At 35.9% G+C, this 18,938-nt stretch overlaps 1 protein-coding gene across 4 annotated transcripts in view; it reads left to right on the forward strand.

The window, feature by feature from the left end:
• Positions 1–18,938, forward strand: part of Mp (collagen XV/XVIII-type protein multiplexin) — a 1,363,033-nt gene that overhangs the window by 286,998 nt on the left and 1,057,097 nt on the right. For all 4 annotated transcript variants that reach the window (XM_075303610.1, XM_075303614.1, XM_075303611.1 and 1 more), the window contains 2 exons: positions 4,127–4,221; positions 12,750–13,288. In XM_075303610.1, coding sequence (XP_075159725.1) covers positions 4,127–4,221; positions 12,750–13,288 — 634 coding nt within the window. The remainder of the gene's footprint in view (positions 1–4,126; positions 4,222–12,749; positions 13,289–18,938) is intronic.

An 18,938-nucleotide genomic window follows, 5' to 3' on the forward strand; every position in this document is an offset into this window, starting at 1 on the left:
TAATAATATGATATTCTAAAATTTTGTTTGTGAGAAAAGAATTATTTATTAGAGTGTATTAACTTATTCACAATAAGTAGCGGTCAAGAAATCTTGTAGAATATTTTACAAGTGTCTAGAACACCTACAATTTCGTACAAATGATGTGGGGTAGCACATAATCTTCTTTACCAAACATTAATTTTTTTCTCTCTCTCTTTTCATAAACAAAAATGTGGATTTTTTCATATTTTTAATATATCCCATTCTTGGTTTGTTGTCTGATCCTTTTAAAAATCTCAAATTTCGACAACCACATATTTTCTACATGAAATTATGTACTGACAGTAACAAAACTCTAAAATTGTAAATGTGGCACGAATAACCACATGAATAGGGGTCTGAGTATATTACGAGTTAATACACATAGGATATTGGCTCAAGTTTACCACAGCAGGGCTAGTAAATACACTATGTTGTTGCTATATGGAATAAATTGTGGTATGATACAATGGCAATGTCTATACACACAAAGAAAAAATTCGTACATTGGGAAGGTTGTTTTAGACATATGATTTTTTTTTTTGGTATAAAGTGTTTTCTCTCCAATCATTTTTAATTGTCTTTAACCACAACTTTATGTGTAGAAAATTGTGTAAAACATAACTTTTCTTTCAGTGTAGAATCCAGTAAAGAGGATACTCTGTATAATTCCATTAACCGCAATTATTGGTAAAAATTCCATACACTAACATAGTCAATTGCATACCAAAAAAACTGCACACACACACACATGCTAACAAACAAATTTAAATGTCCTTATATTGGATAGTTGCAATAATCTCCTTTCAATAGAGAAAGAGAGAGAGAGCTTCACGTAGTTGAACATGTGAAATGGGGTTTCCTATAAATGTGACCAACAATAACTGCATTCATATAAAAGAAGTGTCAAACCGAAACAAATATCAAACACTTGGGGGATATATGAACTCACAAAGAATTTCCGATTGTCATAAGGGTTTAGTATGAAGGAAACGCATTAATTCAGCATAGTTAAGTTAACACGAAGGGGTACAAAACATCTAACTGTGAATGCAGCAACCCAGTATGAATAAAGACATAAAGTTTCATTATTCATAGTAGGAACAATCACATATTAGCCAACTACGTAGAGGCGAATTTCTCGTCGAGACTATCCGAAATAAAATCCTGTATTCGTTCCTGCTATGGACAATATTATGTATTTCTTCTGGATGATAGACATAAAATTTCGACGAAATTTTCACTAGAAATAAAATGTTCACTAAATTTTCTATAGGAACAAGTAAGGAAAGTTTAAAGTCGGGCGGGGCCGACTATATTATACCCTGCCCCACTTTCCAGATCTAAATTTTCGATACCATATCACATCCGTGAACCCAAATTAGGAACATGTGCCAAATTTGAAGGCGATTGGACTTAAATTGCGACCTAGACTTTGATCACAAAAATGTGTTCACAAACAGACGGACGGACGGACGGACGGACAGACGGACATGGTTATATCGACTGAGGGACCTACCCTGAGCATTATTGCCAAAGACACCATGTGTCTATCTCGTCTCCTTCTGGGTGTTACAAACATATGCACTAACTTATAATACCCTGTTCCACAGTGTGGCGCAGGGTATAATAAAATTTTGAAAAAATTTTCTATAGAAATAACATCTAGACGAGAGTTTCTATGGAAATAAAATTTTGAGGAAATTTTCTATACTTATTAATTTTGTTCGGCTAGAAATAAAATAGAAATAAAATTTATATAAGATTTTTTATGAAAATAAAATGTCGAAATGTCGATTGCGGATTGGCTATATATAACTATAGACCGGTATGGACCAATTTTAGTATGGTTGTTAGCGGCCATATACTAACACCACGTTCCACATTTGAACCGGATCGGATGAATTTTGCTTCTCTAAGAGGCTCTGGAGAAGGTTTATATAGGGGCTATATATAATTATGGACCGATATAGACCAATTCTGGCACGGTTGTTAGAGACCATATACCAACACCATGTACCAAATTTCAGCCGGATCGGATGAAATATGCTTCTCTTAGAGGCTCCACAAGCCAAATCTGGGGATCGGTTTATATGGGGGCTATATATAATTATGGACCGATGTGGACCAATTTTCGCATGGCTGTTAGAAACTATATACCAATACCATGTACCAAATTTCAGCCGGATCCGATGAAATATGCTTCTCTTAGAGGATTCGCAAGCCAAATCTGAGGGTCCGTTTATATGGGGGCTATACGTAAAAGTGGAGCGATATGGCCCATTTGCAATAGGGTTCGACCTACATCAATAACAACTACTTGTGCCAAGTTTCAAGTCGATAGCTTGATTCGTTCGGAAGTTAGCATGATTTCAACAGACGGACGGACAGACGGACATGCTCAGATCGACTCAGAATTTCACCACGACCCATAATATTTATACTTTACGGGGTCTTAGAGCAATATTTCGATGTGTTACAAACGGAATGACAAAGTTAATATACCCCCCATCCTATAGTGGAGGGTATAAAAAAATATAGAAATCAAAATTTCGACGAGATTCATTTATTATAAAAGTCAGAATTCCGATTAAATATTATATAGAAACTAAAATTTTAATGATATATTCTATAGAAACCAAAATTTCGACGAAATTTTCTGTAGAAATAAAATTTGGACAAAATGTTCTACAGAAATAAACTTTCGACGAAATATTTTACGGAAATAAAATTTAGAAGAAAGTTTCTATAGAAATAAAATTTCCATGAAATTTTCTACAGAACCCAAGATTTTATCGATATATTCTATAGAAATAAAATTTAGTTGAAATGTTGTACAGAAATATTCTACAGAAATGAACTTTAGACGAAATTTTCTATAGAAATAAAATTGAGAGGAAACAATTGGGCAAGTGTCTTGCATTCAAATATGCTAGAAATGTCTCTCAAACATTTCTACTTCATGGCTAGCGTCCGCTTACCACACGCTCACAAAAAATCGCTTCTGTAACATATACTTCCAAACATATTTTGCTTCAAGCATATATATTTTTGGGTATTGCCCAAACATTTATATGTTTGATCTCTTCCAATATATAATATGTTTGAAAGCATATTGGTCTAAACAATATATGTTTGTGTAGTCTAAGTTCCAAACATTTTGTATTTTTGCATCCAAATTCAATAATGTTGTCTTCCAAAAAACAATATGTTATTATGTGAACATATAATATGTTTGGAAGCATTTTGCACCCAAAAATATTATATGCTTACAAAATTCTCCCAAACAATATTGTGCTCAAAATTTTATTTATTTATTTATATATTTACAATCATAATGAATTATGAAAATAAACAGGTAATATATGTGCTAACAACATAGGTTTTCGACGTGAATGCTCAAAATTTTGTTTCTGCCCAATTGTATATTCCCCCACATCTTTCTCACTTCCACGAGATTTTTTAGTTCTTAGCACCTTTTTCTGTAATACAAACATTGTAGAAGAAATTATTCAATTGTATGATTTTTTTTTATTTTAATTTTACTTTTTGCCGGACGGGGATTCGAACAGCGGACCACACAGTTTGTAAGGATCAAAGAAGTAGCTGATCAATTGCCCAAGGAAAAATAAAATGTTAATTTTGTAATAACAAGCAACAACCACCAACTTAATTCAATATCGCTCCCTTTTAAATAGCGCTCCAAGCTACTAAACACATATATGTTTATAGGCTATTTCTGAATTAATATATGTTTGCATCCAAGCATATTATATTTAAAAACATTTTATGTCCCAAACAGAATATGTTCTAACATATTAACATATATGTCCCAAACATGTTATGCTAGTTTATGAACATTATATGCTTGCACTCAAAAATATTGTGTTTAAAAATTTGTGTTCCAAACATATAATGTTTATAGCCAAACATATGAAAAACAGTCTTTTTCATCCGTGCAGTTAGTTCTGTTAATGCTTTCCCATCGATACATGATATTATGTTTATAGTATTATATATTATTTTTACATATGAATTTAATTGACATCCTGTTGAAAAAAAGTATTTATTCTACTTATTATTTTCTCTTTCCGTTTTATTACAGTTCTTGGCGCAAAATATTTTGGTTCCTGCTTTTCATGCTTGCAGCGAGCAGGAATCAGGTTCATAGCATAGAATTAACCGGTCAAGCGATTAAAGGTGAGTGGGGCTGATGTTATTTTAATTGAATTAAATGTTATTATTTTTCCCATTATAAAATTATTGTATAGCTGGGATATATAGCGATGAGGAAGATGATTGTGGTTTGTGTTTTGTTATTACTTTATAGATAACAAACATTCATTTGCTAGACTTCATTCCATAGCATCACTAATGTTGTTCAATTCATTAGAAATATTAGCATACTTTCAGGCATATTCATAACATTAATCTTTATTTTGAATAAGCAATACAGCATTTACAAAGTCAATCGAAAACAAGTATATACGGCCGTAAGTTCGGCCAGGCCGAATCTTATGTACTCTCCACCATGGATTGCGTTTGAGGCCATGGGTGTTTGAGGCCATATATTAACACCACGTACCAAATTTCAACTGAATCAGATGAATTTTGCTCTTCCAAGAGGCCCCGGATGTCAAATTTGGGGATCGCTTTATATGGGGGCTACATATAATTATGGACCGGTATGGACCAATTCCTGCATTATTGTTAGAGATAATGTATTACCCCCACGTACCAAATTTCAACCGAATCGAATGAATTTTGCTCTTCCACGAGGCCCGGAGGTCAAATCTGGGGATCGGTTTATATGGTGGCAATATATAATTATGGACCGATGTGAACCAATTTTTTCATGGTTGTTAAAGACCATATAGTAACACCATGTACCAAATTTCAGCAGGATCGGATGAAATTTGCTTCTCTTAGAGGCTCCGCAATCGAAATCTGGGGATCGGTTTATATGGGGGCTATATATAGTTATGGGCCGATGTGGACCAATTTTTGCATAGTTGTTATAGACCACATACTTACACCATGTACCAGATTTCAGCAGGATCGGATGAAATTTGCTTCTCTTAGAGGCTCCGCAAGCCAAATCTGGGGATCGGTTTATATGGGGCTGTATATAATTACGGACCGATGTGGACCAATTTGTGCATGGTTGTTAGAGACCACATACTAACACCATGTACCAAATTTCAGCCGGATCGGATGAAGTTTGCTTCTCTTAGAAGATCCGCAAGCCAAATCTGGGGGTCCGTTTAAAAAAGTGGACCGATACGGCCCATTTGCAATACCATCCGACCTACATCAATAACAACGACTTTTGCCAAGTTTCAAGTCGATAGCTTGTTTCGTTCGGAAGTTAGCGTGATTTCAACGGACGGACATGCTTAGATCGACTCAGAATTTCACCACGACCCAGAATATATATACTTTGTGGGGTCTGAGAGCAATATTTCCATGTGTTACAAACGGAATGACAAAGTTAATATACCCCCTATGGTGGAGAGTATAAAAATTATAAAGAAGTCCCAGGGACCGGAATTTTTATATTCGCCAATATGGGATGTATATATACTTTGTCATTTTTTCATTTTAACGGATGGATAAATTAAAATATTTTATACCCCATAATCTATGATCGTATACCTGATGTGGCCATAGCTGCCGAGTGTGACATTCTAACGGCTGTAAGATGGTCATGGGAGTATGGGACAGAAAGGATACTAGAGGGAGATAGCTGCTTCACCAGTGGAACGGAACTGGGAGTATATGTGGAGGACCAAGTTACTGAGATCCTATTTCCATTACCGGATCACATCCCAATTCTACTGGCAGAAGTGCGTGCCATAACGGAGTACGTTAAATGGTTCGGAAATAGCACGAATCCACAAAACGTGAACATTTTCGCAGATTGTCGGAGGCAATAGCAGACATTACGTTTCGATCGGGTAGCAACGGATTCGCACAATACGGCAGAATCAGCATCGTATGGGTTCCGGGATATGCCGGAATAAGAGGAAACGCGAAGGCAAATGAACTGGTGATAACTAATAGAAAAACAAGTAAGTAAAGTCTAAAGTCGGGCGGAGCCGACTATATTATACCCTTCACCACTATGTAGACTCTCAACTACTTCAAATTTGCTGGGAGCTATATAAAGGTTTGCATTTCCAGATACAAATACTTTTAATGGAGACAATTTTTTGTACTTTTACTAAAACTCTAGAATTACAATTTAAATCGGCTAACGCCCTGGGATGAAACACAATGTTAACATAGTAAAAAAATATGGGAAATATGAAGCGAGAGAAATTTTAATACAATTATACAAAAGTGCATTTATGATTTATCAGGTGATACATATGTATTCGAGATATAGGGCAATTTGAGTAATATTTACAATTTTGGCTACTCAGCAGTGGCGATTTTACAAGGATATTGGTTAGATCTCGCCAAGATATGTGGTCAATTGTGGGTGTGTATATATTATTTGGCCAATTCGGGCGACTTGGAGCCTTATTTAAAACTCAACCGTTCTGTGGAAATTTTGGCATTACAGTGGTTAGGATATGACTAAGATATGAGGAAATCATCACAGAATTTTGTGTCAAATGTAGGAATTTTGGCCTTATTTTTATAAACCGGAAGAATGAATATATGGAGGCTTTATCTAAATCTGAACCAAATTAGATCAAACTTGACACACTTAAATATCATACTAAATATATTCTCTGTGGAAACTATCCAGTCAATTGGAGGAAAATCTCATTGAAAATGGGTCTAGAATATGAAACAGTCTCCAACTCTGGTGTACGTATATATGGGAGCTATATATAATTTGAACCGATCGTGACTAAATTTGACATGCATAGTTAGAATAATAATTCTGCAATCTCTGCAAAATTTCACGTAAATGGAGTATAACTATAGCCTCCGTGATCATATGAGTGTAAATCGGGCGAAAGATATATATGGGAGCTATATCTAAATCTGAACCGATTTCAACCAAATTTGGCACACTTGCCGATACTATTAAACGTACTCCTTGTGCCAAATGTGAAGCAATTCAGGGCAAAACTCTGGCTTTTGAGGCCATATAAGTCCAAATCGGACGAAAGATATATATGGGAGCTATATCTAAATCTGAACCGATTTTAACCAAATTTGGCACACATAACGACACCGTTAAACCTACCTCTCGTGCAAAATTTGAAGCAAGTCAGGACAAAACTCTAGCTTTTGAAGCCATATAAGTGCAAATCGGACGAAAGCTATATATGTGAGCTATATCTAAATCTGAACCGATTTCAATCAAATTTAGCTAGCATTGGTAGAATGTCAATTCTACTCTCTGTGCAAAATTTCACGAAAATCGGTAGTAAACTTTGGCCTCTGTTGCCATATGAGTCTAAATCGGACGAAAGATATATATGGGAGCTATATCTAAATCTGAACCGATTTGGCTGATATTTTGCAAGTTTTTCGAGACTCATAAAATATTCGGAGCATCGGTTGATAAACACGCCAATGATGACCGGATCGGGGATAAATATATATGACAGCTATATCTAAATCTGAACCGATTTTTTCCAAAATCAATAGCGATCGTCTTTGTTCCCCAAAACGACCCTGTGTCAAATTTGAGGACGATCGGACTTAAACTGCGACCTGTACTTTGCGCACAAAAATACATGAACAGACAGACAGACAGACAGACAGACAGACAGACAGACGGACAGACAGACAGACAGACGGACATCGCTAAATCGACTCAGAATTTAATTCTAAGACGATCGATATACTAAACGATGGGTCTCAGACGATGGTCTCTAATAACCACACAAAAATTGGTCCACATCGGCCCATAATTATATATAGCCCCCATATAAACCGATACCCCGATTTGACCTCCGGAGCCTCTTGGAAGACAAAAATTCATCTGATTCAGTTGAAATTTGGTACGTGGTGTTAATATATGGCCTCAAACACCCATGCAAAAATTGGTCGAAATCGGTCCATAATTATGTATAGCCCCCATATAAACCGATTCCCAGATTTGACCTCCGGAGCCCCTTGGATGAGCAAAATTCATCCGATCTGGTTGAAATTTGGTACGTGGTGTTAGTATATGATATTTAACAACCATGCCAAAAGTGGTGCATATCAGTCCATAATCATATATGGACTCATATAAACCGATCCAGAGATTTGGTTTTGGAGCCTCTTGGATGAGCAATTTTCATCCGAGTCAGTTGAAATTTGCTACATTGTGCTAGTATTAGGCCGTTAACAACCATGCCTAACTAGGTCCATATCGGTCTATAGTAATATAAAGCCCTCAGATAAATCGATCCCCAATCACACAAAAATTGGTCCATATCAAGTTCATAATTGTAGCCCCCATATTTCAATTCTGGCTCTCCACGTACAGTGCAAAAGTCCATATCGATTCGTAATTATTTGTAGACTTACCTATACATAACTTTTTTGTCTAATATATACCACGTATGGACTAACTCACAATTTAGAAAACGATGTTAAGAAGTTTTAAGATACCTTGCCATCGGTAAGTATTACCACAACGCAAGTAATTCGATTGTGGATGACAGTCTTTTGTAGAAGTTTCTACGCAATCCATGGTGGAGGGTACGTAAGATTCGGCCTGGTCGAACTTACGGCCGTATATACCTGTTTTACTTTTAATATTTTGCTGGCATTCCATTGTTTTTACGAATGACCTTTAATCTATTTGGAATTGGTTCTACCAGTTTATTGCAGTAAGCGGGTTCAATTTTGTTCATGCCTCCTTTAGGCACATTTTTAACTGTTATAGGTTAGGTTAGGTTAAAGTGGCAGCCCGATTAAGTTTCAGGCTCACTTAGACTATTCAGTCCATTGTTATACCACATTTAACTAAAAGTACCTATTACATATGGACACTTCTAGTTTTACCTTCTCTATTATTTTCTTTTGTTGAACCAACCAGATTGTTCCAAAAACATTAACAGACTGCTTAAGTTAACGTTTTCGCGGTCCGCCAGTAATCTAAAACTATAAGCCCTTAAAAATTGCTTACGCCTTACACAAAATGCAGGACACTCACACAAGAGATGTTTAATTGATTCCTTTTCCTCCGCACCATGACAGCTCATACAATAGTCGTTATACTTCGCACCAATAGTTTTTGCAAATTCGCCCATCAGGCAGCGACCCGTTATAGCAGATATCAGAAGTGGTATCTGACGTTTTGAGAACACTAGCATATCTAGTGTGCGGTTTAAGTTTAAATGGGGCCATTTTTGCTTGATATCGTTACAACCCTTGCAATTCTTCCATCGAATATTGGCCATCATAACAGCCTTCTCACGCAGTAAGAGCTTGAAGGTGGCCAGAGGTATACCAACAGATTCTAGTTCCCCTGGAATATGTAAGGTAGTTCCTAGCCTTGCTTATTCATCTGCTTCGCAGTTCCCCGGTATGTTCCTATGGCCAGGAACCCATATTAGGTGACTATTGTACTGCTCAGCCATCTCGTTGAGACATTTGCGGCAGTCCATGGCCGTTTTCGAGTAAAGGAACACAGAGTCCAAGGATTTTATTGCAGTTTGACTGTCTGAGTATATATTAATGCCAACAAGTTTTGGAACATTACTTCTCAGCCAATTCGCCACTTCTTTTATTGCTAATATTTCAGCCTGAAAAACACTACAGTGATTAGGTAATCTTTTCGCTATTCGAAGTTCCAGATCTTTAGAATATACTCCGAAACCCACTTGCCCATCCAATTTTGAGCCATTAGTGTAGAAATCTATATATCTTTTATTCGCCGGGGTCTGTGTACACCATGCCTCACTGTTGGGAATTTGAGTTTCAAACTTTTTGTCGAAAAGTGGTTTCGTCAGAGTGTAATCCACTAAGTTAGGCACATCTGGCATTATTTTGAGGACCGAACTGTGGCCGTACATTTTTTCAGACTACAGCGATAGCTCGCGCAACCGCACAGCCGTTGTTGCAGCTGACTGTTTGACCAAAATGTCTAAAGGCAATAGATGCAGCATGACATTAAGGGAATCTGTTCCTGTCTTACTGAATACGCCTGAAATACACAAGCACGCCATACGCTGAACTTTATCCAAACCTGTCGGTTGCTGAAGTGTCGGCCACCAGACTACAACACCATATAGCATTATAGGTCTAACCACTGCCGTGTATAGCCAATGTACAATTTTTGGTTTTAGTCCCCACTTTTTCCTTATTGCCTTTTTGCACGACTATAAAGCTACCGTTGCTTTCCTCGCCCTTTCTTCAATTTTAAGCTTAAAGTTCAGCTTCCTGTCCAAAATAACGCCAAGGTATTTTGCACACTCCCTAAAGGGAATTTCAATACCCCCTAAGGAAATGGGCCTAACCGTGAAAGTTTTGCGATCTTTGCAGTACATGACTAGTTCTGTCTTTGCAGGATTTACTCCAAGACCATTCTCTTTCGCCCATTTCTCAGTCATCCGGAGGGCTCTCTGTATAATATCTCCAACTGTTGATGGGAAGCCAATCCATTTTTGTCGGCGGCGGCCGACAAAAATGGATCTGATCAGGTGATTGTGATGGCGTTTCCATAACGTGAGAGCAGACAGTTGCCACCTCATGTATTGCTAATATTTCAGCCTGAAAACCACTTCGCCATTTAGATTTAAACAATCTATATCCCTCTGATCGTCAGAGAGCTATAGAGTTGTCCTTGATACCAACCTGTCTCGTGTTGTCGTGGCAAATTATCTTGCGATCGTTCGATATTATCAGCTTCAAGAATTCCTTGCGCACATTTTTAAGAATTGGTTTGCTAAGCCAACGCGTGCTTGGGTCGACTGACCCTAATTTCTGTAGTATTTCTAAAGCATGTCTGCGTTCCTTAAACATCTTTCCTGAGAGATTATCACCTTTTATGTCGTTACCCTAGGAAAGGTTGGATTTCGTGTCGCAACCTTTCGAGCCGTCTGTAGATCGGCTAATTGATCTACACGCAAAAAAATAATTCTTTCCTCCCAAACGAAATTTTAGACAAACAAAGTTCGTTTTTCATTTGCTTTTCGCTGTAAGGAAGTGTATTTGGAAGAAAAGTATATACTTTTTGTGATAAACGTTTATTCTTTTCCAGGATGTAAAAACAATTTCATAAAGACTAGCTCAAAAAAAAAAAAAACATTATTTTCTTGCTAATTGCATTGTCCCTCACATCTTTCTCACATCCACGAGGATTTTTAGTTTTTAACACCTTTTCCTGTAATACCAACAATGTAGAAGAAATTATACGATTTTATAAATTTTTAAAATTTTTTTACCTTTCGCCTGGACGGAGAATCGAACCGCGGACCATGCACATTGTAAGCCAACACACTAACCACTGAGCTATGTACCTGTTGTGGTCATCAATAGATAAATATCCATATAAGTTATATTTATATAGCATAGCTTGCGGCGCCGACGAACCGAATAAACAAAGTTTATTTAACAGAAACAAACATTTAGTTTGGCACCGTGGAGCAGTGGTAGCTACGTCCGACTCTCATGCCAAGGGTCGTGGGTTCGATCCCTGCTTCGGCCAAAGTTTTTTTTTTTGCTTTTGTTTTTTTTTACATATATTCCAGATATATTCCGAAGATTCCGAAAAAATGTTCAACATTACATTGTGCTATATTAAATTTTGAACTGTAAAATGTGTCTTATTAAAGACCTAAAGTCAGAAAAGAACAGTGTTTGATATAAACGAAATGGACTGTGTCGTTATTTCAAAAATAACTTTTTTTATTGAAAAAATAAAAATTTTGTAACAAACGAATTTTTTTGGTGATAAAAGTTTAAAATTTTCGAAGCAATTCAAAAACCTCTAACAAAAGAAAAACGTTTTCGGTACACGTTTTCCAAACGTTTTTTTTTCTTTGCGTGTAGAGGTTAATACCCAGATTGATAACTTCCGTCGAAGTTGGCAACCCAGTGGATGACGTTGAATTTCGTTGGATGGTGGCTTGATATATCACCAAACTTGGAATTCGTAATAAGTACTTATCACGGTAAATTTAATTAATCCGATTTTTGAAAGCACGTCCGTTCAGTTCGACGGTTGAAATTTCTAGACTCCGATACAATTTCCGCAATAGGAAATGATAGTTGAGCGTCTATGGGACTGCCAGAGGATGGTTCAGCCATCTGACTTCCACCAACATGTCCAGTAGCATCTCCAGCATCTGCTCACTGACCCTCCGATGTTCAAATGAAACCCGGAACGGAGTTAGTTCATGCTAACACCTTCTGTAGTCTGAAAGCCTCGACTTGTTTTCAATACTACTACAATCAGTCCAAAAGTTGAGCTGAGCCCTTCTCAGTTCTCGTATATCTTCTCAGATTCATCTTGTAAACATCCTAGTTCTTCGGAGCTCTGACAGTGACAGTTACCTTGTACGTAATACATAATAGTGGATTCTGATGGTCTCGTTAGAATCTTTTTAATGAAGGTTTATTTTCTTATGTTAAGTCAGTGAATATCTATGAATTTTTATTTAATTGTGTCTTTGTCTGTACGCTTAAAATATGTTCATGTAGATATCCATCAGTTTATATATTTTGTATTTATTTTCAGCATAAGATGCTTTAGATATATCGCTACAAGTTTTCATTCAAAACATTTCATTTAACATGCCTATTAATATTTTCATTTAATTTCACAGATGCCCTTGCCGAATTCGATTTACTGGCTATGATAAATGAAAATTTAAATGGCATAGAATTCGATTATGCCGAAGATGGTTTCCCAGCCTATAAAATTTTGCAAATAGCTGATATTAAGTCACCGTATCGCATGATACTACCCGAAAAACTTAATGCCTTTGCTATTCAGACGACATTTCAACCTACTTCGGCTAAAGGAGGTTATCTATTTAGTGTTGTTGATCCTTTGGATACCGTAGTGCAATTTGGTTTGCATTTTTCACCGGTTATCAAGGATACTTGGAATGTTTCATTGCTCTACACTGATGCAAATACAAGCCCAATAAGCAAACGATTGGCTACTTATCAACTCACCTATGAACCTAAGAAATGGGTTACATTGGCCTTTAAGGTAATGGGCGATAAAGTGGTTTATTACTACAACTGTGAGGAGAAGGAGACAACAACGGTGAAACGTGACCCACAAGAGTTGGTCTTTGCCTCATCGTCAACTTTGTACTTGGCCCAAGCTGGACCAAAATTAGGCGGCAATATGGAGGTAAGTACTCTGTTTTCTGATTATGAATATTTCAAAAAATTTCTCCGTAAACCAAATAATAGATGCCGAAACGTGCGTGTTATAAAATATGTTAAAATTTGACACAAGTTTAATTATATCCACTTTCACATACAAATTTAGTTTAATTTAATTTAATTTAATTTAATATTATATAATTTTATTTTATTTGTGCGCGTAAGGGTAGGAAAATGCTTTATGCATCTGACAGTGCGACACGTGTGCCGGACTCCGTTACAATCGGCTAACTGCTAAAAACCCATCCCTCCTCCCTCACGGTATGATTACCACCTCGGAACCGCTCTCGCATTACTTCAAGGTAGACCCCACGTAGTCCGTGATCATCTCCTTCTAGTCCGCATTCAGATTCTAGTTTCATTACTCATGTCTGAATGTCCATGTCAATCTTTTTCCTTTCTGCATCATCTGCGTCCTCTTCTTCTTCGTAAATACAGTTCTCTGAGCTGCATTTCCCCATACGATGCAGAGATCATCTGAGTCATGTAATACGTCTCATATATTGTCTCGCCATAACTGTATGTCAGTTATAAGTTGGTGTGTCCATCTGCCCTTTGTCTCGATTCTCCATTGTTCCTGCCATCGAATTCCTGACCCTTTTTGGTATGTTCGGTATCAAGTACGCAGCTAATGTGGCTTCCCCAGATACCGTGCGTTATGCCGAAGAGCTTAACAGAGCAGATTTGTCGCTATAGTCCATCTCTGTATCGTCAACGTCCAGATCTCACATCCCTAGAGGATTTTAATCACCTCCATGCGTATCCTTCTTCTGCTTGGAAGTGAGCCTCTATGTTCAGTTGCGTCGTTATCGTAGCAACTTTCATCCATCTGCGTACTCTATCTGCTTGGATTACGTTAGTTTTGAGTCCAGCCTTAGTCCCAAGTACTTGATTGACTGCTTTGTTGGGATTACCATGTCGTATATCTCTATTTCGTTTCGTTAGTATTTCCTTCTTTTGCACGGCTAATTGTGTTGCCAGTATTTTCCGGGCTCTTGTCCCCAAAATGGAATGCCTTCATCCCCAAAAATCCTCAATTTAATTTAAAATTCCCCACAAGAATAGGAATAGACTCTGCTATAGAAACTCCGTAAAAAATTAAAAATTGGAAAAATGTGCAATTTTTGTTATATGGAGTTACAAAATTCAAATGCAAATTTCAAAACACAAAACCAGGAGGCGGGTGCTCAAAATATCATCCGATACAAGCCCTCATCGGCGTTTCTTGTGCAAATCATCGTCTAATACTCGAGAAATAAAAATGGGAGTTCGATCAATATGTGTATTTATACCCTTCACCACTACTGTGGTACAGGGTATAATAAGTTTGTGCATTTGTATGTAACGCCAAGAAGGAGTAATCATAGACCAACCTTTTAGTATACGGATCGGCTTAGAATTAAATTCTGAGTCGATTTAGCGATGTCTGTCTGTCTGTTGATGTATTTTTGTGTGCAAAGTACAGCTCGCAGTTTTAGTCCTATTGTCCTAAAATTTGGTATAGGGTGCTGTTTCGGCTCAAAGACGATGCCTATTGATTTTGGAAAAAATCGGTTCAGATTTAGATATAGCTGCCATATATATTTTTCACCGATCTGGTCATAATTGGCGTGTATATCAACCGATCTTCCTCAAATTCCGTACATCCGAATATTTTATGAGTCTCGAAAAACAAAATATCAGCCAAATCGGTTCAGATTTAGATATAGCTCCCATATATAGCTTTCGCCCGATTTACACTCAATTGCCCACAGAGGCCAATTTTTTGCTCCGATTTAGTTGAAATTTTGCATTGGGAGTAGAATTAGCATTGTAACTATGCGTGCCGTATTTGGTTGAAATCGGTTCAGATTTGGATATATCTCCCATATATATCTTTCGCCCGATTTACACTCATATGACCACAGAGGCCAATTTTTAACTCCGATTTAGTTGAAATTTTGCACAGGGAGTAGAATTAGCATTGTAGCTATGCGTGCCAAATTTGGTTGACATCGGTTCAAATTTAGATATAGCTCCCATATATATGTTTTTCTGATTTCGACAAAAATGGTCAAAATACCAACATTTTCCTTTGTAAATCGCCACTGCTTAGTCGAAAAGTTGTAAAAATTACTCTAATTTTCCTAAACTTCTAATACATATATATCGAGCGATAAATCATAAATAAACTTTTGCGAAGTTTCCTTAAAATTGCTTCAGATTTAAATGTTTCCCATATTTTTTTTTTTTTTACTAACATTGTGATCCACCCTAGTGCATTAGCCGACATCAATTTTGTGTCTATAGATTTTGTAGAAGTCTATCAAATTCTGTCCAGATGGAGTGATATTTAAATGTATGTATTTGGGACAAACCTTTATATATAGCCCCCATCACATTTGACGGATGTGATATGGTATCGAAAATTTAGATCTACTAAGTGGTGCAGGGTATAATATAGTCGGCCCGCCCGACTTTAGACTTTCCTTACTTGTTTTAATTTAAAATTTAGTTCTACTAAATAGTATAGAAAAAAAATTGGGTGATCGATCAAAAAGCGTTGTTGTCCCGATATGTACTCTATTCTATATGTATGGGATATATTTTCCAAATCAGTGATGTACGCAGATGAGTTCTTAGAAATAATTTCACAATAGTAAAAAAATTTCTTAGGAAAAAGAGCAAATTATAAAGTAGCTCTTGGGCCTCCAAATAAATGCCGTAGAATAAAGAGGAGGAATGTTTTTTTTTTTATATTTTGGATATTCTCTGTACTTCTTTAAGCCTTTTTTTAAGCATGTAGAAGTTAAGAATTTTATATAAACCATAATTCTTAATCTGGTTTATTATACTGAACAGATTTCGGAAATTCTCCACAAAAATCCCCAAATTTGTGAAAATTCCCCACCAAATCCCCAAGTCTCGAACACAAAATGTTTGTCGCCATCCACGAAAAAATATCCCCGATTTGGAGAAAAATTCCCAATACTGGCAACACTGATTGTAAGCCGTGCGGGTCTAGCCAGTCTTTCGCGTGTGTCAAGATTTGGCGAAGTTTGCGTTGAGCATATTATCATCAGCGTAGCCAACAATTTTATTTTTTTTATTAATTTTGTTTAATTTTAGTTAAATTTTAATTTTATTTAAAATTTTAATTTAAGAAGCCCATTTTGGAATATGCTGCTATTTTATATTCCCTTAGCTTTCCACGACGTTTTTCTTTATCGGAATAAAGTTGGTAAGGTAGATAATTTTATTTCACTATCTCGTATAAAATGTTATTGTATTGGAATTTTATCAAAGCTTTACATTTGAAAACTTTTAGCTTTTTAAGGTTCTCCCTATAGTTGTAGGTTGAAAGCAGCGACATTTCTACGTTTAGCGTTTAATTTTTGAACTAATATTGAAAGAGTGTATTGCCAAGTTCTCTTAAAAACAAGTTTAAGAGTTCACCAGTAACTAACCACCACCACACGATGTTTGCATGCATTACCCGAAGTTAAACTTGACCTACGACAAGACAAAACGATTGATGATGGTGGTTGAAACAAAAACATAACATATAGACAAGTTATGTATAAAGTTCAACGAGTATCCTATAGATGGCGTTAGGAGTATTGAAGTTAAACGAGCTTGTATTATGAGCGAGGAAGAGATTTTTTTTTTGTGGGGGAGAGTTGACAAGAATAAACACAGAGAGTAAGAAGAGAGCACTTGTGACACAATTGTTTTGTTTATACATTTTTTCCATGATGAATACTATGAAAGGTTATTGAAATTCCTTTGCATTGCCAAGAGATGTATATGTGGTTGTATGAGAAGAGAAATTGAAATCTCGTGTTAAGCTGTTTTAATACTATTGACTTCGTGTTTATAGAGTTCGTTTATATCCATAGAGAGTCCTGTATTAAGCCAATATAAACACACATATATAGATATGCCGCTATGAGTTTCTATGTCATCTGGATGTACAACATTGTATAATGAAAAAAGTGTTCATTAATTTAATTTCTGGCAAAATTCTATTATCACCTATAGCTTATGTCAATATAGGTCCTGATTTTATTTGGCATAATTTGCCACTCATAAAGAGAAAGAAAGCATATTCTCTTCAACTCCATATAGATTTTCGTCTCTGCTTACAATGTATCCCACTATTTTGCGAAGTTAAATCAAAGCGCTCTCTCTCTCTCTCTCTCTTTCTCTTGCTAGCTTTAGTTCTCCAACTAACTAACTTCTTAACCTACTCCATCATCACCACCCCCCTTTCTATTACTGGGTGAACGAAACAAACCCCATTTTCAAGTGGTTAGCCGAGAAAAGTTGTTGGGAAAATGACGAGTACATTTACCTCAGTCGTATTTTAAATCGCAACCGGTAAAGATGCTCTGAACGGGTATAATTTTACGTACATATCCTACGACATTCAGTTTAAAAAGAGAATGAATTGTGTTTTTAAAACAAACACACATACATATACAAAATCGGCAAAAGAATGAATGAGGGAAAATAACGTTATTTGCATCTAACGAAAAGAAAAATGAATAAATCAGAGTGAAATACAAATATCTTATACGGCCGGTATATAAATAACAAGAAAAAAAGTGTAGAAAAAAAGTAAATAAAAAGAGAAATATTTGTATGTGATGAGGTATCAAATAAATCTTAAACAAAAAGAAAAATTGCTATAAATTCCAAATAAATGGCTGGAATTTCTTCGATTCCTTTGGTGTGAAAATTTAAATTCCTTAAAATACAATAACAACAAAATAAACGGATGTAAGCTAAAAATAAAAAATAAAAAGAACACCAAAAAAAAGGAGGTTTAAATAAATCCATTTATGAAGGATCATAAAGTTAATTAAAATTAATTAATTCAAACTATAACAAAAAAATACAAAATAAACAAACCTCAACGACCTCCATTTGTTAAACTAGGAGACCAGCCATAAGGTGGAGTCAGTAATACCAAATCTCACACGTGCTGTGCAAATTATCACGGTCCTTTAGTCTGCGTGTGTGCGTGTGCTTTTTATAATTTTTTCATGAGGTTACATCGTTATGTGTCCCCGGTGGCCATAAAACTCCCGCGATTTCTTTTTCCACCTACTACTAGGCAAAATTTCCTAAAAAGTAAAAGGATGCCATGTGAATATATAAATATGAAAACAAGTGCATTTTAAGCTTGGTCACGAAGTGCAAATATTTTAAAGTTCTTAGTGTAGCAAAGAAATAAATAAAAACAAAAAAAATATTACAATATAAAATTACGGAATACAATGTTGAATTTTGAATCCAAGGTTTATGTTTTCTTTTTATAAAAATATCCATTGGTCAAATTTTAGATACGAAAATATGAATTATTTATATTCTGGAATTTATGAATAGTAATTATATACCCAAGGGGATACAAGTCTTACAGACCTTTAAAATAATACAACCTTTTATACAAACCCTCATTCCTTAAATTTACTACAAAAAAAGTGGAAAATACTTTAATCCCTATAATCATTCGTGTAATATTACAGTGTATAAAATTGTAACAGTGACCATTGTAGTGGTTGTGAGTTTGTCGGCTTCATTGACATCTGTGTATCCGTGTTCATATGCGTGTGTGTGTGTGTGTTTTTAGT

The sequence above is a fragment of the Haematobia irritans genome, chromosome 4, assembly GCF_050003625.1.
Source record: "Haematobia irritans isolate KBUSLIRL chromosome 4, ASM5000362v1, whole genome shotgun sequence".
In the NCBI taxonomy this organism is placed as follows: Eukaryota; Metazoa; Arthropoda; class Insecta; order Diptera; family Muscidae; genus Haematobia; species Haematobia irritans.